This window comes from Prinia subflava, chromosome 10 (assembly GCF_021018805.1).
Source record: "Prinia subflava isolate CZ2003 ecotype Zambia chromosome 10, Cam_Psub_1.2, whole genome shotgun sequence".
Classification (NCBI taxonomy): Eukaryota; Metazoa; Chordata; class Aves; order Passeriformes; family Cisticolidae; genus Prinia; species Prinia subflava.
The window spans coordinates 6,275,703-6,297,311 of record NC_086256.1 but is presented as its reverse complement, the minus strand read 5'-3'; the positions used below and the strand labels follow the sequence as shown (position 1 = coordinate 6,297,311).

Sequence of the window (21,609 nt, the reverse complement as noted above, 5' to 3'; positions counted from 1 at the left end):
GGTATTTCTGCAGAGATTATGTAGAAAAAGCTTAATGGAGTACAAAACACAAATCTAAAAATTAAATCCAACTGCTAGTTAAGTGACGGCTATTTTAGCACTAAAAAATATGCAAGAGATTTACCCCATTAAAATGTTATGAGGCTAAACTGGTAAATTTTACCAATACATGGATACAAAAGCACAGGATTTAGCTAAACATATCATTATTATTACCACCAGCTAATGAGGTGGCTCACATCACTCAGGTGAGGTAAGTTGGTAATGCTGTTCTGAGCATCCCACCTACATCCCCTCAGGGACAGGGAGCTGCCTGTAGCTACAGCCAGCAGCAGCTGAACACCTGGAGCAGCAGCTGGAGTGGGACCAGTCCTCCTGTACCCAAACAACCATCAGAGGGCACTGCAAAACACGCTGTGCCCAACAGGGTTATGCAATGGCTGTGCTGGAAGCTTTCATGTGCATGAGAATTTCAGCTGCATAAACTCCCTCCTTGCTGACTTCATGCTGTCATTTTCAAATGTTTCCAGTTCTGGTTCTCTCTCACACACACTTCTGTTTACAGCAATGCTGCACTTGATGACTTCTCTTTTTAAAGCACAAAAGAATTTTCTGCTTATCTTCTTGTGGTTTTACGATGACTTATTGTTGCTATTAAGAAAACAGTAACAGAAACCGGACTCTGTATCCTGTTTGCTATTGTAATATTTAGGAAAAAATTGCACCAACTGCAGTAAGGTCTTAAAAAAGAAAAGGTGTTGATGTTTGAACACTTGAAGTTGTCAAGTACAAGGCTTACAAGAAAGCTACATGTTATGTAGCTAACCACAAAAAGGCAGTATTTTGTTTTCAGGCTGAAGCCCTCTATTGAGTACAGACTGCTTGTCAAATACTCCCTTCTCTGGAATGGTAATTTCATAAAGCAAGGTTATTTTTTGTTTTGAAAATTTCCTGCTTCAAAGGCAGAAGTGTCTGAGATCAGCTTTTCAGTGTGCTTGCAATGAGTGGAGCCAAGGAGAAAGCAAATATCCTATTTGTGTATAGATCCCATAGTGTCTGGAAAGCTGCCCCCAAAGTTTATGAAATTTTCCATCAGTTTTCTGAATGTCAAAGTATGTTAGAAAAAGCTCCTGTTGGGGAAGAAATGTCACTGGTGCTTTCAGTGACAGAAAAACAAGAGACTAGACTAGTGACAAAAAACAAAAGAAGACTTGGACAAAGCTAGTTTTTAGAGACATGTATAAAAATCAATTTTCCATTCTCCTCAGATAGGTAGAGCACTTGGGGAAAGAAGCCAGGACACAACAATCCCATGTGGGGACTGGACTGTCACTGTCACTGCTCTTGGCCATCCAGTGAAGGATGAAGAGCAGCCCAGGAGAGGAGCAAGCTCCTGGTCCTGCATCCAGTCTGGTGCCCTGTTCCTCACCCTGTGCCAATCCTATCACTTCTAGTTTCTTCTCCTATCTCTTGTTTGCTCTTATCTCTCTGACTTTAGATGCTTTTGTTCCCCTCAGTTTTCTTGCTTTTTATCAGCTCTGACAGTTTGTAATTCTGAACCTCTCTTGGAGCTCATCTGTGATATAAATTTCACCTTCTAACTAAAGCATTAAAAAAAACTCCTGCACTCAACACACTGCTGTTAAAATGCAATTAAAAATTCAGTTATATTGTACCTGGGATTTTTGTTGTAATCCTCATATTTAAATTTGTGTTCAGTATTAACAAAATTAAAGTCAATTTCTTCACCAATGAATTACAGGTAACATAAATAAGGAAGAAAAAGTGAATGACAGATATTGTGCAGATAATGTGCCTTCATATTACAGTCAGTAAATCTTGTCCTAATGAGATACAAGAATTAAATGTGAAGAATGTGTTTAGTGAATTATTGTCAATCAATGTCTATACAACAGAATGAGAATAATCTTGAATGGCAACACACCTCTTATTATAAATTCCTAGGTACTTCATTACTTCAAAATGTCACTCTCAATTTATAGAGTAACAGATAAAGATCTTTCAGCTGTGTAACTCACTGTGTCTGCTTCTGTGTAATTGAAACACTGGTTTTGAGAAGTCTTGTCATCATTTATGCATTCTGCATCATTCTGAATGCTGGTTCAGTACTGGTGTACTGGTTAAAGTTGGTTTCAGCTGCCTTCTAAACAGATACATCTAAGATATATTAATCTATTTTTGTTTTCTACCTATGGCTTAGAGCTGGTCAGTGGCAAAAAGTCTGATAATTTTCCTTCTATGAGCATATTAAGCTCTATAATATCACTATAATGTAAACAGTCACTGGTGACTAATGTTCAGAAAAAGGAAAGAAACTGAAAATGACAACACCAAAAAGGAGGAGTTGTTCTGAGAGACCCAAACACACAAAGGAGACTTTGAATTTCTGACAATGAAGAGACACTAAAACAACTCCACTGGCTAAAGAAACATCTGGTTCATTTACATTCCCAGTGACCAGAGGAAGCCAGGAGGTATCTGCAGCAACTTTCAGTGCTCACCTCATCCTTTATGTCTTCCTGCTGCTGGGCACTGAAGATTTCCATCGCAGCCATCAGCCTCATCATTAGCTCATCCACTGTTGTGTTACCTAGCAACAAAGGAAGATAGCTGAACTTCATTTCATTAAAGTTATTAAACAAAAAAGAAGTCATTTTAGAATTAATCCATAAGAAATAGCCAGGCTGAAAAAAAAAAAAAAAAAAAAGACAAGAGTAGAAAATGCAAATATCTCAGTAGAATGCTTTCAGTTCACCTTTTTACTGAAAACTTGAAATTATTTTTACAAAGGTTGATCACAGGTTAAAATTTCAGGTGCTGCGAATCTGAACAATTGCTTTTATGCTTGCATAAATTAACTCTATTTTGTCTTTTAGTCATTGATGTTAAAGGAAAGCAGTAGACCTGGGATTCTCTTATGTGGAATTGATTTTAGTTTTAGAATTCCCAGGGAGACTGGAACAACTGCTTAGTCAGGCAACAAAAGGTAGGATGTTGGCAGCAGCATCCAAGTGGATTGGTTTAAAACAATGGAAAAAAACAGAATAGAATGACTGAATGGATGTGTGTGCACACTTTATTTGGGTATAACTAGTAATAAAACTTCAAATACCATATTTTCTTCAATATATTTACTTCTCAAAAAACTTGCAAAGCTAATGAAGTAGAAAATTATGTCATCCATGTGTGTATCATGAGATAGAGCACATATACAGGAAAACCAATACCTCTCCATGTTTTCCTTCCAGCATGCCTCCAGTCTTCATAAAGACTGAAAGATTACTTTAATTTCCTACTAAGTTGCATTCTTTGGTTTCTCTTTCTAAACTGAAGACTAGACTACTCATTAAAGCCACTAAAAGGTCTTAAACCATGAGAACTGGTCAAAAACTATAAAGTCTTAACATCTGCCAGCCTAAACAGCTGTTGGACCCCAGCAGAACAAGTACCACTAAAGAAAACCAGACTGTCCCCATAGTTTCCAACCCCAGGAAAAAAAAAATAAAAATCAAAAGCAAACTTAGACAGTCTGCATTTCAATAAATGCCACTGGGGTCTTAGGTTTCTATATAGTTGTATCTCTTCTGTCAACATGCCTTCTTGCCCAGCCCTGAAAGGCCCTCATTGTTCCCATGTCTAACATTTGCTACCTTAGCAGAAAATGTTATCCCACATGCTACAACACGCAGGACTTCAGAGACCACCATTCATTGAGGCAGTATTGTTAAAAGATACCAGTGCCCCCATTCCTGGGAAAGTAACAAGCAGAGATTGTGGGGGTTTTGTTAAAGGATAAACTAAAGGAAGGCTACAATAGGTGATCGTTTTAGTTTAGTGCAAAAGATTGCAGAAAACCTGACAAATCATTGCAACTTAATGCATGCAATTAAATAACCTGGATCATTTTTCATTTTCAATATAAAGATGCATTATGACTTTGAATTGTTGCTAAAGCAGTTAAGTAATTTAAGTCAGTAGCATTACCAGTGGGGTGGCAAAGGTTCTGAACTGTACTGCAGAGTCAGAAAACTAAGCTATTTGTAAGACTATTTCTATGAAATAACCCATGAAACAGGTTTTATAAGTCACAGGCACTCATATCTAGAATTAGTGTTGTGCTGCAGCTTGCACTGAGGAGGCAAAATCCATGCAAAAATGAAGCATTTTGTCCACGGGAAGGAACACTGCAGATTCCTCCAGAAAATTATTAATCCCAGATGCAGAAAGAAACACCAATGCTTGTCTGCAAAAGACAGCATTTCCTGAGGCTGAATTTCCTCAGGAAAACAAGATTACAATAAAGATTGCTAGACATAAGCAATAAAAAAATGAGGACACAATGTCATGAAGACAAACTTGTGGAGAAAGCAGAAGAAATGAGAGGCAGCCATTCTTTGATGTGCTCTAATTTAAAGAGTTACTGAGAACAGCAGTCAGAGGGCAACACTCCACATCTAAGTGATCTCACTGTCAGTGAAATCAGAGGAATGGTTACACCAGGAAGAACTGCTCATGTAAAACAGAAAGCTTCATTCATTTATGTGAGATTATATTAGGAACTTAAATCCTGATCTGATGTGGGGTCTCAATGCTGCAGGCAGGTCTGAAAAAGGAACTCCAAATATTAGCAACAGGAGCCCAGGTATTAACAAGGAACTGCACACAAAGAACCAAATGCATTCTTGCACTATGCAAAATTGCAGCCAAAATCTTTTGGAAATCAGGAACGTATCTGAATATAAATTTGGAAAACAGTGTTGCTCCTTATTTAGGAAATTAACCTTCCACTTAAAAAAAAAATAAACTATAATTCTACTACAGTCATGGCAATTCCAATCTCCATGCTAATTAATACATTTATGAGTAGTAGATAATTATACCCTGGCAACTTAAAGTGTATTTTGTATAATAAACTCTGGACATCTTTAAACAGAAACAGTTAGCAAAGACCTCCTATAACAGCTTCAATACTCACATAAGGAATACTTGCAATATAAAGAAATGTACCTTGTATTACATTCAACACTTCATTAGATGATCTTTTTCCCATAATTATAAGGAAAAGTGGAAACTGGTCTGTCTTCTGAGTTCGAATTGTTTGGGCTACGACACTCCCAAAATGTCTAGTGCACATCGTCAGAAACCTTGTGGGGGAAGAAAAACAGTCAACATTGGAGAGGATTTTTTGAAGTTAAGTTTAAAATAATAATTATGTTAAATGTAGCAGTTTAACTGCACAATACCTACTGTTTAACATGTTCTGCATTCAGTTCTAGAGTTCTTTATCTCTTTTTATGACTAAGTTATTATAATATTTACAAACATGATAGGGTCCAGGTTGTCTAAATTAAAACAATTAACAACTGCTGGAGACAGTGATTTATTTCACAGATAATTCCATTTCCTGTTACATTATGTGAAGATCCCAATTCAAAACTACCCCCCAAAATAATCATGCTGAATCAATTGCTTAAAACTTCTAAAGAGAAACTAAGTAGAGCAACAATGTAATAAACATGGTGAAGTATTAAAACAGTAAATTTCATACAAAAGCATAATTTAATAGTGAAAGATCAAGAAACTGGTTTTATCAGTCACAGAATTAAAACATGGTACTTCAGAATTGTATTTTCTTTTGTACTAGTGCCCTGCCAGTGACATACTTAGCAGTGTGGTCTAAAAAACAATAATTCTAAGCTTTTGACCAAAAAAAGCTCTTAGATATTAGCATACAGAAGTCTAACATTAGTATTCTTAACACGATCTTGAATAAATGAAAAAACTGATAAAGCTTTTCTCTTCCATTAAAGGACTGTTTGAAATTAGCATTTCTTTCAAGAGAAAAGGGTAGCTTATGATATGTTTTCAGATCTGATGGTAAAAAGTAAATGTCATAATAATAATGAATTATGAAAGACCAAATGCAAATATAGAATGCTTTAATAAGATCCAATTTAATAAAGTCTGTAAAAATAATGGACTTTTAATAACACAGGTCACAAAAGGCAAAACAGTGGAAATTCTGAGGACTAGCCAGTGGTACAGGCTTATTAATTCTTAATTATGTTCATGAAAGGCAACTTAAATCGTGTGTTTTCTTATGCCTTATGATAATATTTTAGGTAACAACTACTCTGAAATGTATGCTCTAACTGAAGAGCAAAGTCCCGTTGTCACATGCATTAGAAGCCAAATCTATTTGAAAAGACAAACTGCATTAAAATGTCAAGTGCTCCAAGTAATTTCTTCTCAAAGATACTGAAAAGATTCAAAATTGTGATTTTTTTAATCAATATATAAATTTTATCCAATACAATGGCTAAAAATGGGTAAGCCTGACAAGGACAGCATTGGGGTTATTCAAGGCACCTGAAGTACTAAAAATATTCTCCTCAGAGAGAATTTGTCTTTAGTTGTATTTGGATGGAAAGCAAAGGGTGGGGGTGGCAAGCAAGTATTTCAAAGCCATAAGTGTTACTCCTTGATTCTCTGTATTTTTCAGCTCAGAACAATCACACACAAAGAAGACATCAAAAGAGGTGAACAAACTCTGCTGTATCAGAAACAGCCACATGGACACCTAACATCTGGTAAGGATAAAACAGCATCTGTAAAGTCTGCACATACAAACTCTTCAGATAAATAATGGGGTTTGATGTTTTCCTTTCAAGGTGGGAACAGGTAAGTGAAATGTTGGCCTCACAGAAGTCAGTGGTGATCTTCCACAGCAAAATGACTTACGTGAGTTCAAGATTTCACTCCTGCAAGCAATAAAGACAGTGGACAATTGACCTGAATTCCTGAGACTTGTATATTAAAACTGTTTAACAGGCTTCAACACACCACAGAAGAAAAGTTCAACATGAAACTCAAGTTTCATGGAAAAACAAAATATTTAACTACAGTACTAGTTGTACTAGTCAAAGATGCTGATTTGTTAATTTTTTTTAAAGTCTATTTTGTATTTATTCAACCAATAACTCAGTCCCAAAATATGCTTTTATAGGTACAGGTTTTGCATGCAGAGAATTCCAAATGAAGTATTAAAGTATATTAAGAAGATTTTATAACTTTTTTCTGGGAGATGAATTTTTCTATGCAGGACTACATAGAACCTAACAAGTTACGACACCTCGGGCTCCTCTGTCCTCCAGGCTGGGGCAGGTTTCAGCTCCCTGGCTTCAGGAGATGTCCTGTTGTGCCAGGTTGCTGTAAGGGCACTTTCCTGGTTGAGTGGCAGCAGAACAGATGCCAGATGCCAACATCTCCCCTCATGGTGGGTTTTTCTTCATGGTGTCCCTTCTTACAGCCACTGGGGCCAAGTGTCCTGCTCTTACCATTGCCTCCCTTCCTGTGCTGCTGTCACAACGTGCTCAGCTCGCTCACGGAGCAGTGACAAGAGCAGCTCGTCCCAGCTCTGGTGTGAAAGCCACAGCCTGTCTTGGGGGAGGAATGAGAAACAGCCCTTCCTCCCAGCACTTCCAGCTCTGAATAACCCCTGTCCAGAGCACAGCACAGGCAGCTGTGATGGGAATGCTCGTGGGGGATGAAGGATCAGTGGTGATCAGTGTGTGGCCTCAGGACACACAAGAACATCTCACTGATATCAAAGCACATCCCTCCCCCTGGGACCAAGTGAGATCCCACTTGTCTGCTGAAGTAAAAAGCAGTAAAGCCAACAAGTATGTGGAGATGGTCAAAGAATGGAACACTGAACAGAGAGGCAGCAGCAATCCCCAAAACTGCCACTGTACAAGTCCTGCTCACCAGAGGCCACTCAGCTCACAGAGCTGCTCTTTGCCAGGTCGGTGGCAATTAGTCTCAACACATCCTTTCACTTTACTAGATGGGCAGGAATTGGATTTCCATTAATTATTTTTTTCCCCTCTTCTGCCTTTACTGATTTTGTATTTGCAGACCTTTTAACTTTCAGATTCGTAACCAGGAAAAAACCCTCCACTCTGTGCTAATATTTACTGTCAGAAGTGAGCAGGACCAAAAAAACTTGGTGCAATAACCAGTATCTTACTCTGTACATCACCTACAAGGGATTTTCTTACTTTCATCTAAAGAGAAGTGTGCCAGAGCTCTCAGTGGCATCTCTGGAGCTGCCAAAAAAAGTGCCTGTGGAGTCCATCAAAGAGACAGATGTCCCTCCAGGGAAAAGGGCTTTACACAGCATTGGATTACTGTGATCTCCAACCAACAGTGGAAATAGAAAAGGGAGGGCAAACAGCACCCTACTAGTCCTTTTATTTTGAAATTACAAAAATATTCAAGGAGGGAGTAGGAGAAAGACAAAAAAGCGTTTTATGAAGTAAAAATCCATTTTAAAAAATAATCTCAAAAGTTACAAGAGAAAAGTTTATCAAGAGAAGTAACAGTTCTGGCAAGCAGTACCATCTCTTTCATGACTCAGTAGCAATGAAACCAGCAGCTCCAGCTACAGAATACAGAACACAAACTGGATGACTTTGGGCCAAAAAAGTGTGATTTATTTATGACTAGATAACTCCCAAAGCCAAACAGCCTGTAACATTTCAGAAATGGGTTGGGAAAAAAAGTAACTTCTTTGTTGAGCATGAAGAAAACAATTATGAATATTAAATATGCAATATTTCAGATTTTTAAAAATAATTATATAACGTGCAAAGTCAACATAAGACTCATTAAAATGTTAATGTAAAAATAACATTTTTGTATTAGGCATTTACATTTTTAAAAGAGTAAAAGCTGAGGTCCTGAATTGGTATATTAAAATAATCTTGGTCTCCGTAGTACAGAGTTACTGCCTTACCCACATTGGTATGGTCGTAACTCAACCACAAGGAGCAGCAGACACAAGGCATGTTTTAAAGATGTGTACAGCAGCCTAAATATGATTATGGGGCATCATCTTCAGGATCCACATGCTAAACCTCAGATTCAGATGCTAAAAAGCAGGATTTTATCCACCTCTTTACATAAAAGTAAAGCCTACATGAGTGGGTTATCTAGCTCTTCCTAAAACACATAAGATCTGACTCCCATCCTGAAAGGTTCAACCAGATTAGATAAATACTTCACAACCCCATTCAGTCTAAACCACAGCCCTCTAGGAACCTGTTAGTCTATCCTTGGACACTGGGCAAAGTCATTGGTGAAATTATAAATAAAATATACCTCGACCCCTTGCTAGAACACTGCACAAAGAATGGAACACACAAGATGCACTTACATCATCACCTGTTATGTACTGTATGATTTCCTAAGGAATATCTAAGGCTTGCCACGGGTAGATTTAATATCCAGATTTAATATTAGCCTAGATAAGAACAGACTGTGTCTTTAGTTACTTTACAGAGGTTGGTAAAGTGGGAGAAGCTACAAGCACATCAGAAGTCGGAGAATTCAGACTAATCTTCACATATCAAAGAATCTCACAAGTAAAATACGATTCTGTAAGGACAATGAGAGTCTCCAAGCTGGAGGAAAGATTGCACAAATACAGCAGAAGAACCAAGCAACAAGAGAATACAACCAGATTCTTCCTTAAAACAGTCCAACAAATGTGTCTTGACCACCTTTCTTCTTCTGAAGAAGAAAGGTTCTTCTGCCTTCACCTCTTTTGCACAGGACACAAAGAAGTTTAATTTTTCACCTTTTCTGTTGAACACGCCTCATCAACTATGTTGTAGTTTGAGTGTAGTGGGATAGAACATTCTTTGAGATTTTGTTTTAGAGTGGGCACTTAAAAATATGCTTACAAATCTACCAGTATAATTAATTCCTTGGGTTTAATAACTATTTTTGTCAGATGACCTTAAAATATTGCTAAAGGCATATAAACTGAGGCACTGAAAATCTTGATAACATCAGAGAAGCTGCTTTCTATTTATAGTTGGATATTACAGACATCTATATCTTCCTAATCACGACCGGATCAAAATGCATTCTCTGCTGATTTTTAGTTTTCCAAATTTGGGCATTTTTAGATTACTAACATGAAATACCTTGAAGCACATAAATATTTAAGCAGAGATAGTTTACCTTTTCTGGTGGGTGTATAATAAACAGTTTAACCATCATCTATATACAGGCTGTTTTGTTCTCCATCTAAAGAGACAATCACCTTTTATCCTTTTCCTTTTTTTCCTTCGTTTTAGTGCTATTAGGAAACTATTCACAAGTGCAACCCTGAACAATAGCATGCAGTAATTATGACTAAATGACAAAGAGATGCGAACAATTACCGAGTCCATTTTGAAACCCTACACTAATAAAGTCATTAGATGCTGCCCTTGCCATGAGCCTTCTAAAAGCTTCTGAAGTTACAAGAACACATGGCATTGTTCGTTAGGACAATCGCTGCTGGCAGAATGCAAACCTTGAGTTAAACCATGCTGCAAATTGATCTTGACATTCTGTTAAGACCGCCACTAAAATCAAAAGCAAAGGAGAAAAGGAGAAAATGAGCGGGTGGGATGTAATCATGGAACAGAAGGGTTCCCTCCTCACCTTCTTTCCTCTTCCTCCTCAAAACAAACCATACAGAAAATGACAAACTCGCCGGGTGTTTGAGAACCTTTATTTTTAAAACATTAATTAGACTTCTGACCTGTTTTTATTGACTGGCACTGTATTGCTATTAAAGTAAATTAAATAAAAAAATTGCAGAATACAATAGAAAAGGTTTTCACACTGTTCTGTGAAACCTGTTAAGGATTTAGTGCCTAAAGAACACATCCAACAGTTTTGCAAGCAACATATACAGAATCTGTGGTCACTCCTGAAGAGGCAAGGAGAAATTAACTCTCCTCCTCCCACCCTCCCAGACCCCACACCTGCAATATATTTGCTGAAGGATCAAATGGGATTGGGGAGCTGGAGTAATATGGTCAACTGGTCTTCATCCAGGCATGCATCATTCAGTAGGTTAGAATTAAGGGTCAGCAACTGTGAATATGGCTAATCACTTGATGACGGAAATTGCAGGTGAAGACAACCTGCTGCTGAGAGGCACTTCAGTGAATTAACTCTTTCCTAAGCTTAAGCAAAGTGAAAAACTATCATTTGAACATTAAAGCTAACAAGTACCTGTCATCAGAGCAAAATTGGCAACACCTTGAAATACGGTGCCCAAGGGCAATGATATCAAAAGCTAAAAGGCTGCTACAGATTTTTCAGTCACTGTCTTATGGTTTTGGCTTTGCTTGGCAAACACTGTGTGTGCTGGAAAGCTCTTAATATTCCACATTATCTGTGTTTGTAAAAGCTGTGTATACAAATATAAGATGTGTGTGCATGTGTGTGTATATATATCACACACTATACATCTTTCCTGGATACAAATATATTAATGCACATTAATGAATTAACAAAACCAGTTAGGCATGAGTTTGCATAAACACATACAACTCTCATGCACATAACTGTATTGGAACAATGGTATTGACTTATTAGAACAATGGTATTGACTCTCTGAAGACAAAAAGTGCCAGAACTAGAGCTCCTCATGGCTCTCCTGCTTACCTATCCCTGCATCCTTCTGGAAACCTGAGGAATTGCTCAGCCCAAGTGATGGCCCAAAGCAGGGCCAGAACTGTCAGCACCACTGCAGTCAAACTGCCAGCATTCCCCCCAAATTTCTCCTGTCTGAAAGGGCATGGTAGCAATCTTTACTGCAAGCAATTGAAAAGAAACAATGATTTTTAAGCTCATGACTCACCTCAAACTGAGTGGAATACAACAAGAGCTAAAGTTAGAGATATATGTGTAGCTTTGTGGCCTTTTTCCTCCTTTGACAGGAACAGATCGCAAGAATATTTCAGAGTTGCTCCCTAAACTGAAGTCTGAACTGTAGGAGATAAAGATTTCATGTATGTCCCTTAACAGTACTATAAAAGCACCACATAATTTTCCTGAATGAAGGCTACCTATTTTATTTTCCCTTTATTATAATTTCATTATGATTAATGAAAAAATTCATAATCACAGAATTTACTCAAAGTAACTGCTCCCTTTACTGCAAGCCTGATGTCAGAAGCAATTAAAACCCATGGAAGCCCAAACAAAACTTCCCCTCAACTGTATTAACTAGACTTTGCCCTCATTTTGACAAAGTAACAGTCCTGACTGCCTTCAGAAAGAAATTTTTTAGTATCTGACTTCCAAAGTAGTAATGCTTATGCTCTTGCACTACTGCTGGCAGGTGCCCAGTGCTCACACAGAATTTTACTCCTACCTACAGACTCTCTTCAATCTGTTGGAATGGATATTGAAGATTGAGAGATTCCAGAAGAAACATGCTATTCTACAGCAATGTAGGTTTTAAAGCACATTCCTGTATCAGAGTCAGCTGAGAAACACATTGAAAGCTGAGGAAAAAACAAGATTTTTGAGCTGGTTTTGTTCTACAGCATTCAGGATGGACCCTCATTTCATTTATGAGAAAATTGGAAAAACTATTAGTCCTAATTTTGGAACAGAATTACATCCATAGATCAGAACATTCAGAAGATTTTTTTGGCTTATACAAGTAAAGTCTATACCTGTTTGAATTTATTCATGCCATTGCACAGCACTGAAACCATGCCTTTTATTACTGACATCGAGGTGTTCCTGTTGACTGCTGTAAATCAAATAGGCCTGATTCCCCTGCTGTCCCACCCTGGCTTTTGCAGCATTTTTACAATGCAATTCTAAGAGTATAAATAAGATGTTCTTGGGCTACGCCAGCAGGCAAAAAACCCAGTTCCTCCTGTTGCTGCAGTTGTCTTCTCACCATTCAAATAAAAAGCAACATTTATCTGTGTTCACAGGGATACAGAACAAAATGAGCTGCAAGACCACTGTGTCACATGGAGGGTAGTGACTGAACAGAGGGACTGAGTATTTATTTATGGGAATGCCCACAGTGCACTGGCACTTGCCAAAGGGAGAAGGAAGCATCGTGCCCCCTCTGAAGAAACCACAGTCTAAGGAGCAGGATGTGACACTAAACACAACCGAGAAATAATTCTAATTCGAGCCAGCATGCCTTGTTTACCCCTTACTATTTTTTGACCTCACTGTTAATATGACAATTTCTTTGTTAACAGAAAGCAAAAAAAAAAATGAAGGCTTAAAAACCCTATCGTCCAGCACAATCGGGGACTAAGTTCATTGAGAGCAGCTATAAAGCCTTAAACAAGCCCTTTATTTTGTGTTTTAAGAAGTGTCATAAGGAGTTAATAGGACACAGCTGTACAGGCTCTTTCTAACAAGCAGCTTCTGTCGCTTTGGTCACCACAGGTGTCTGTGTAACCTGCAAACTCTTATTACTAGTGTATCAAAGTTGTGCTACTTAATAGATTTCTTTAGTAAAACACAACAAAGCAATTACATGGCTGTTGATCGTTAGTCATAAAAAACCCCTCAAACACAGTTTTTCAAAAGAAACTACACTGCAATTTTTTGTCATTGTAAAATAAAAGAAACTAGAGAATTAAATAGAGAAGCAGACAATAGAACAGCAGGTAGTCAACTGAACTTAGCCACTACAGATGGTTTAGAAATAGTGTTTCCTTCGACACCCAACTTGTGGGATAAAAGAAAAGGAGGAGGCTCCTTACTGCCCATGAATGCCAATACCAAAAGACTTAAGCAACTTTCCAATCTATGTATTTGGTCCCATGAAAGAACCTAGATGTTTCTTTTTCCTCTCTTACTTTTATTCTTTTTCAGAAACTTTTAATCTGGTTTTGCAACTGCTTCCTTCCATAATCTTTTGCACTTCTCTAGAATAACTTAAACTAGAAACATTGCTGCTGATCCCTCCAATGACAAAATGCAGAAGGTCAAGTGAGGAATTCCTGAGAAACACAAGTGTCATTTAAAAAGCACATTAGAAAAAGACACTGTTCCATCCTCCAAGGTCACCTCAGTAAAGGAATATTAACTATAATTTACATAGTCAATACTAGAAATGCATAAGTGCTCTATTTTAATAATCCACAAGAGAAAGAAACATAAATGTATAATCTTCCTTGTTCAGTAATCACAATTGTGTAAAGAAGTGGCACCCTTATTCCAGGCCAAATGACCATTTCATGTTTTAGTCAAAAATTAGAATAACTCTAATTATTGTAATATACATAGGATGCTATCCTGGCAAGACATGATTAGTCATCTTCTGGGTAAATAAAGGTTACGAAATAAGGTTCAAGTCAGAGAACCAAACAAGTCTGATTTTTAACTAATAATAATAGTAATATCATTATTTTCAGTAGATCATGATCAGCTGATAAACAACTAAAGAAGAGAGAGGCCTTAGTATCATACTAAGAAGATTTGTTGGTAATCTAAAAAGTTGTAGAAGGAGGTGGACTCTACAGTTTTAATTTGTTTACTCATCAGCATAATTATGGTCTCTCTAAGGCATAAGATAGCTTTTATTATATTAAAACCAAAATATAAAACTGTAGTTCAAAATAGTTCATATGAATTGCAAGCATTTAACATTTTGCATAATCTGTTCTTAATACTAATTATCACATGAATGTTATTTTTTTAAATAAGATTTTCATTTAACAGCAATAGCTATTACTCCAGACAGCTCTCATGCAGTTACACCAACATACACACAATTAATGCCATGTAATATTATGGCACTGAAATGCATAACTGTGAAGGCTCATGTTTGAAAATAAACTGAAAAAAAAGGATATAATTTCTTCAATTACTTTTTCCTGCACAGGAATAAGAAGTCATTTTGTGATGAACACAAGGCCAATGCAATTCTCAATGAATGTCAGCCAGCACAGCTTCACTGATCAGCTGAGAACGAGCATGAAGTTTTAGCTCAAATAGATATTAAGCACCAAAAGATTTGACAGCCAGAAATAAGGACCTTCGTTGGGAAAAGCTGCTCCCCTCAGAGTCCAGAGAGTCTTACCTTGCTCTGTTTGCTTCTTTTGTCATGTCCCATGCCCAGGTTATGAAGTTCTGACTCAGGTAGGAGACAATAGATTCAGCACAAAGCATTTGTGAGCAGAAGACGTTGGTTAGTACACTCTCATCATGGTGGAGGTAGATAGCAAGAAGCTTTCTCTGGAAAAAATGTGACAAGAGATGAGTGAAAAGTTCCTCAGGCAGTTTAGCAATTTAAAGTTGCTGCTGCAGATTTGTGTGTTAGTTAAACCACGATGGGGTTTATAAAGGGTGACAAGTATCTTAACATGCACACACAAGAGATAACCAGCAGATTTCAAGTCAAATGGAACATCCCTGCAAATTTTTAAATATTCTCACTGCGTCCTAATATTCTGAGTACTAAAATACAATATATTATATGCTCAGAACATGAAAAGAACAATGAATGAAAAAAAACCCCACTTTATTAACAGACCTAAGAAATGAGTGAAATTTTTTACCTTGCTGCCCAACAAAAATAACACTTCCAGAACAAGGAACACACATCTTGATTGGACAGCATCTACCACAAAAACCAGTTATGAACTACCTGAAAAAAATGACAGTGCATTGCTATCACCACCTCTGTAGCCAAATTAAAGAGGCACTACATGTTGAGATGGTGTCTATGGTCTCCTGAAACAAAATATTCTGTCCTGTTCTCCTGGAATCCTATCAAGTAAAACTTGAGCTTCACTGCCAGCAGCTGCGTCCCCATGAAAATCTCAGACCACCTTTTGGAAAGCAAGTCTGTGTGCATGCAAATACAGAAAGCAGGCTGCAAAAATACAGGGAGACTATGAGCTAGCTAAGGGCTGTGATTCTGCAACTGGCATTCAATGAATTATAAATATACTTCAGAAAATTAAAGCTTTCCATTCCCCCATACCCATACAAATTACTTACTTTATTTTAAAATAGCACTTGAACATATTTGCTGTGATGATATGCTGCTATTTTCAGACTTGTATTTAAAATTATTTCAAATCTCTTCATCAAAAGTAACACTGAACCCTAGATATTGATGTGTCTTGATAAAGCAAGACATGGGATGCAATTTTCAGACAAGCTGCCTTTGCAAAAAAACCCTGTAGGGCTCTTGCCTCATATACTGGCTTTGGATAAAATTTAATGACTGTTTATAAAAGGAACATTTGAACATTCGACTTTGGGAAAGGGATTAGTAACTTGCATTACTGTTTGTCTAATTTAATTTAAATGTTCTTCTGAACCACGTACACATGTGCCAGGAAGGGCCATTAATAAGCCCAACATGCAGAGATCCATATAAGTGCAGCCAACAATGTTGACTGAAACTAAACTTGAAAATCCAGGGCACTGATGCACAATATCATGCAATAAAACAGCATTTCTGTGGTGATATTTAATTTAAAAAGAAGAAAGAGGCAGGGGAAGATCAGGCACTGTCTGTTTTTGAGGATCAGCCATTCTGCATTTCAAAGCGTCGATCCCTGCAATATCCAGGTTACTGTGCTAGAATCTCGACTATTATATAGCAGTTGTAAGAGAGGGAGGGCAAAGATGTGTTTACTCAGTGATTAGGGCCTTAGAATAAGCCTCTAGCTCCTAGAGAGACAGCTCACCACTTATTCATTTGGACCAATTCACAAAGCCTAGAAAGATTAAACATCCATGCTGAGAAGACAAGCGAATGCAGACGGTGAAAAAGAAATAAAAATTCTTTAAAAACTCTGAGATGACTTCATTATTTTTTCCACAAGGAAACTTTAGGAAAGTGTTTAGTTAGAGAAAAACCCACATTGACCTCTCTCTAAACCCTTAATCTTTCCTTTGTGGTGGCACTGCTTTGTGGTAAGCGGATGGCTTTGCTCTCCTCTTTTCACTGGGAGCGGACAGAAAAAAAGGCTCTTGAGAAACACTTTTACTTCCAAAGAAACAACCCCATGAAACTGTTAAATATGAGATTCCGTACAACAGAATGTTTCAAAATATGTACAGTTTTAGGCTTAAAGATTTAGGGACAAATTTTAGTAAACAGAACAGGCACAAGCACAATGGAGGTTTACACTGAGTTACTTCCCAAGGGAATGTAATTTTTGTTGCATCAACAAATCCATGCAAAGACTAAACTCCACCACATATAAAAGACTGTACTTGTATCTGATACTTCACTCAAGATATTAAAGGTGGGCACAGGCATACTGCAATGACAAATGCAAAGAGGTGGCAGGAGGAACTGAAGTGCTAAAATAGGACTATAAAAATATTCGTGGAAGCTGGGGGCATTTTTTCCCTGGAAAAATGCATGATTTCAAAAGGCTCACAGCTTGAAGGTTTTTGTTGTTGCTGTTGTTGTGTGGGTTTGTTTTCATGTTTGTTTATTTTACTAACCCATGGTATCACATATTTATAAGCAAGTTTTGGTTGTGTTTATTTCAAGCCTTTGAAAAGTCAGAGGAAATTCTAGAATCCTATGATGACTAATACTGGGTATTTTTCAGTCAATACTATTAAAACATCCTTACAGAACTGTTGAACAGTTTCAAATTCCATAGAACAAGCCTACTAATGGACCACTAGACTGTTCTGTGTTAGATTTTTCAAAAATGTGATTCAGAGGTTATATATTTAGCATGAAATTTTAACCAAGAAAAAAAAATATAACAGGGGAAAAATTTTTAATAGTCCCTACAAAGGTATGGGATACCAGAAAAGTTTTAAGCACTGAATACCTGATGGACCTGATGAAAAGCCTTAGGACTTGAGGAACTTAAGCCACCAAGGGATGCATTTTTCAGAGTATGTGCATGCTGAAGACCAGGCATTTTGAAGCTTCAGACAAGTTAACACACTTGGTACAGAATTAGAAGAAAAGTTGCCACTGATACAGAGTTGAAGGAAAAGTTGTCACTGAGGCAAAAATCCCATAGATCTTGAGGTGACTAAATTGGCATCAGTGGGTAATGGGATTTCTGAGCTTCTCAGCCTGTTCCTAATACTGTGAGGAACTCAGATAACTCAAAAGAATATGAACTTGAATGGGAACAGCAATGCAATCATAAGGGCCAGCAAAACCATGGACCTGAATGGATATTTTTGAATCTCAGGTTTACAAGTTCAAGTAATGACTGAGACAGAAAAGTTCATGATGTAACAGCTGCTAGAGGCATGAATGTTCTGTCAAACTGGTAGGCTAACAAATTAAAATCTTATCTTTTTCCTCCAGGTTTTATGCAGTGAGAACTAATTCAAATAAACAAAGGGACGCATTTGCGCTTCTTTAAATCTTTGAAGTGCACAGTCTGACCCACCTGTCCAAGGTGATCTTGGAGCTCATGGACACAGCTACTTTATCTAGCCTTGCAGAACAGATCTGCAAAAAACTGTACCCCACAGGTTCCTAAAGGAGGAGTGAGGTGATCCTTGTAAAATTCTGATCCCATATTTTGTTTTAAACATGGCATAAGAAATCCCAAACTACCTCCTAGTTTAATCTTCCTGTAATTTTACTTTTCAGTAGAACATCTCATCTCAAAAACCATCAGTGATGAAGAATCCACAGGCACCATGGTAAGGTGTTTCAACAGCTACCCACTCTCCCAGGTAAAGGTGTGCTAAAGCCTGATTTCATCTACTTTCATCTTCCAGGTATTTGATCCTATTACACTGCTGTATCTCCATTTCAATCAACTGCACCTGTAGTGATATCTTACATAATGCAAATAGTATCCAGTAATTAATGCCAAACTCGGGTAAGATCTATAATCAAAGCTTTGAAAGAAGAGAAAATGTAGAGTGAGGCAGACAAGTTCAAAAAACATCCATTATTTAGTATCCAATCCAGGGGATGCTGAGGAGAGAGCCATACCCAGGAGCAACCCTCCAGATATGAAAGATGAAGCTGCTCTTTAGATATGGAAAATGAAGGGTGTGTAGGCAAACAAAAAAGCTACTAAACTGGTAAGCAGAAATTTCTAAACAGTAGTTATCCACAAATTCAGAAATAATTTACAAATTAAGGGACAGAACTGCTAACATACATCAGGCAAGACTGGAAAGAAAATGGTGACTGACATGGGATTTAACTGGAGCTTATATACTGGTATTTACCATAGTGCAGCTGCTTCACTCTTCCTGAAAACCTAGAATTATACTTCTGTCCCTCCAGTTTCAACTAGACCATGTACATTAATACATGTACATGGTCAGGTTATTTATGTCTAATCAATTCTGTAATTCCTCCAGCTGTAATCTGTAATAAATGCAGTATAAACTATATTAGCTGAAAAAGTAAGGGACATTTTTTTGAGTTACACAAATAAAAATGATGCTACAGAAAGCCCTGTATGAAGGAATATTCTGCTACCACCAAGAAAAAGGGGGAGGAAAAAAAGCTTTTATTTGAACACACCAAATCATGGAAGGAGCATACTTTGCTCTAGGTATTCAGGAAATAAAGAACCCATATGTGAGAGGGATGGTGCTGCCTCTAAATTGAACCTAAAAGACAGAATTCAGGGAGAAGAAAAACACGGTTCATTTTCAGAATGCAGGAATATATATTGAGGTGACAATACCAATCTGTGCTAAGAGAGATGTTTCACATATTTATTAAAAGTCAGTGGACAGAAAGGTTGAGAGAGGAGCAGGAGGTGAGCTGACAGAGATATATAAAGATAAGAGCTCCTGAAAAGGCAAAGGCAATGTCTTTATTCTTTCTCTTAATAAAAGAGTAGCAAGCACCTATAAAAATGGAAAGACAAACAAGCTCTAATTAAAGAAAATACCTTTGTATTACTCACATATGTAACTCAATAAGCTTCAATACAGCAATTAAAATCCAGTATTAATAACAATACCACCATAAATTGGGATAAACACCCTGATGTCTCAGAAGAAAAGACACCCACAAACTGCTTTCAGACACAAAGACACCTCCCCCAAACACCTTGTTAAAAAAATGTCTATTACAGGATTTCTTCCATGGCATCAGGTGAAATAGCAATTCCTATGGCAGTGCAGCTGTGTAGCAAGAGTAAGCTCATTCTTCAGAAATTTAGTGCCAGGGAAACTCTTCTTTCCAATAGACAGAGGAAGACTTTGACAAAAACCAGCTTAATTGTTAATTTAATAAACCTCTGTCTCTCTTTCTCTTCCTGACTCCATGAAAAGAAATACTGAAAATATTTTCTTGCCATATCTACAATAAACCTTGCAAATGAATACACAACACCCCTAACTATCAGGCTGCTGGAGGCAGCTGGGAATTTCAAGGCCAAGGCCACTGGTTGTTAAAAGCAAGGCTCTCTAGCTTGGGTACTGTATTTTTGTAGTAAAGAGTTATACAGGTTTCAAAGCAGAGCCACATTTGGCCTCATTCCACCTCTCCTACCAAAAACTGGATTTGTTGTGGCTGCAGTTGCTCCAAAGGTTAAAAGACACCCATCAGGTGTGTTAATCTTCACTGGCTAATGACTCACACAGCAGATAAACATCTCAACTTTTTTTACTAGGTATTTCTTCTTCCAGCAACATTTTGTTAAATAATTATGAATGATCATCCTTTCCAACACATGAAAAGACAACAAGATTTAACAGAAAGCATCTATTTTCATAAGAAGAAATTGAACTCATTTTCTGCATTCCAAACACATAAGTTAATTTTCTTAAAATAACCCAAATTAAAATATTCCTAGAAAAAAATCTTCATCTTTATATACATTGGGGATTTTTTTTTAAATGTAAAAAGCATGCACAATACAGATTTAAAGCACAGCTGATGGCTGTCTCGCTAGACATGAGTGCACCTTCTGCTCTGGACAGCGTTGAGAATTTGTCAAGAAAAGGCCAAGATCTCTGAGCACTCAAGCTGCCAAGTGCTCTCAAATTAAATCAGTTTGAAGCGGTTTTCATTAAGATGGATTGAGTGTGGCATCGTGAGAAACACTCTATCAAATGTAGTGTTTTACTTAGTGATTAAGTATATACCAGTTGATGAAGCTGCCCAAATCCTTCGTAATCCCACCACTCCAATAAACATTTAATGAGTATATAAGTTCAAAAAGCCTAGTAGAGGATTTAAACCTTCAATCTTGTTTTTATTTACTCTTGGAACTCAATTTCTCACTTCAAGTGAAGAATGCTGGTGCTCATCTGTTGCCCTGGTAAAATTAAGTGCCCTCCATAGTATAAATTAGAAGACAAGACACACAGGTTGCAATTTCTTCAAAGCTTTTTTTAAATAGTGATATATATATTTAATTATTTTATGAAATTAAATTATAAAAATATGAAATAATGTGTCCCTTTCCTCAGTTCTGAACTCCAGGAGCAAGTACTAAAAAAATTACTTTGTGACAGGGAAAAGGAGTGAAAATAAATGATATTTCAACATTCTCATATCTTTGCTTAAAATCAGAATGTTACAATAAAAATAATGCCATTCCAAAGGTGGGAGGGAGAGCTTTCAAAATAAGGCAATATTCAGAAAAATCCCAACAATCCAAACAACACAAACAAGAATTAATATTTTCCTAAATATATACATATATATACATATACATATATACACCCAATGGTTTCATTGTGATGATGACCTGGTCTGAATAAATCACAAAATATTAAAATTGTAAGGTAACATGAATTTCAGAAGTGCTATATAAGTGGCACAAGAAG

At 37.2% G+C, this 21,609-nt stretch overlaps 1 protein-coding gene across 2 annotated transcripts in view; it reads right to left on the bottom strand.

Annotated features, from left to right (window-relative positions):
• FAF1 (Fas associated factor 1) overlaps positions 1-21,609 on the bottom strand; it is a 153,989-nt gene that overhangs the window by 26,376 nt on the left and 106,004 nt on the right. For both annotated transcript variants that reach the window (XM_063407099.1, XM_063407100.1), the window contains 3 exons: positions 14,936-15,090; positions 5,029-5,165; positions 2,523-2,611 (listed from right to left, as the gene is read on the bottom strand). In XM_063407099.1, coding sequence (XP_063263169.1) covers positions 2,523-2,611; positions 5,029-5,165; positions 14,936-15,090 — 381 coding nt within the window. The remainder of the gene's footprint in view (positions 1-2,522; positions 2,612-5,028; positions 5,166-14,935; positions 15,091-21,609) is intronic.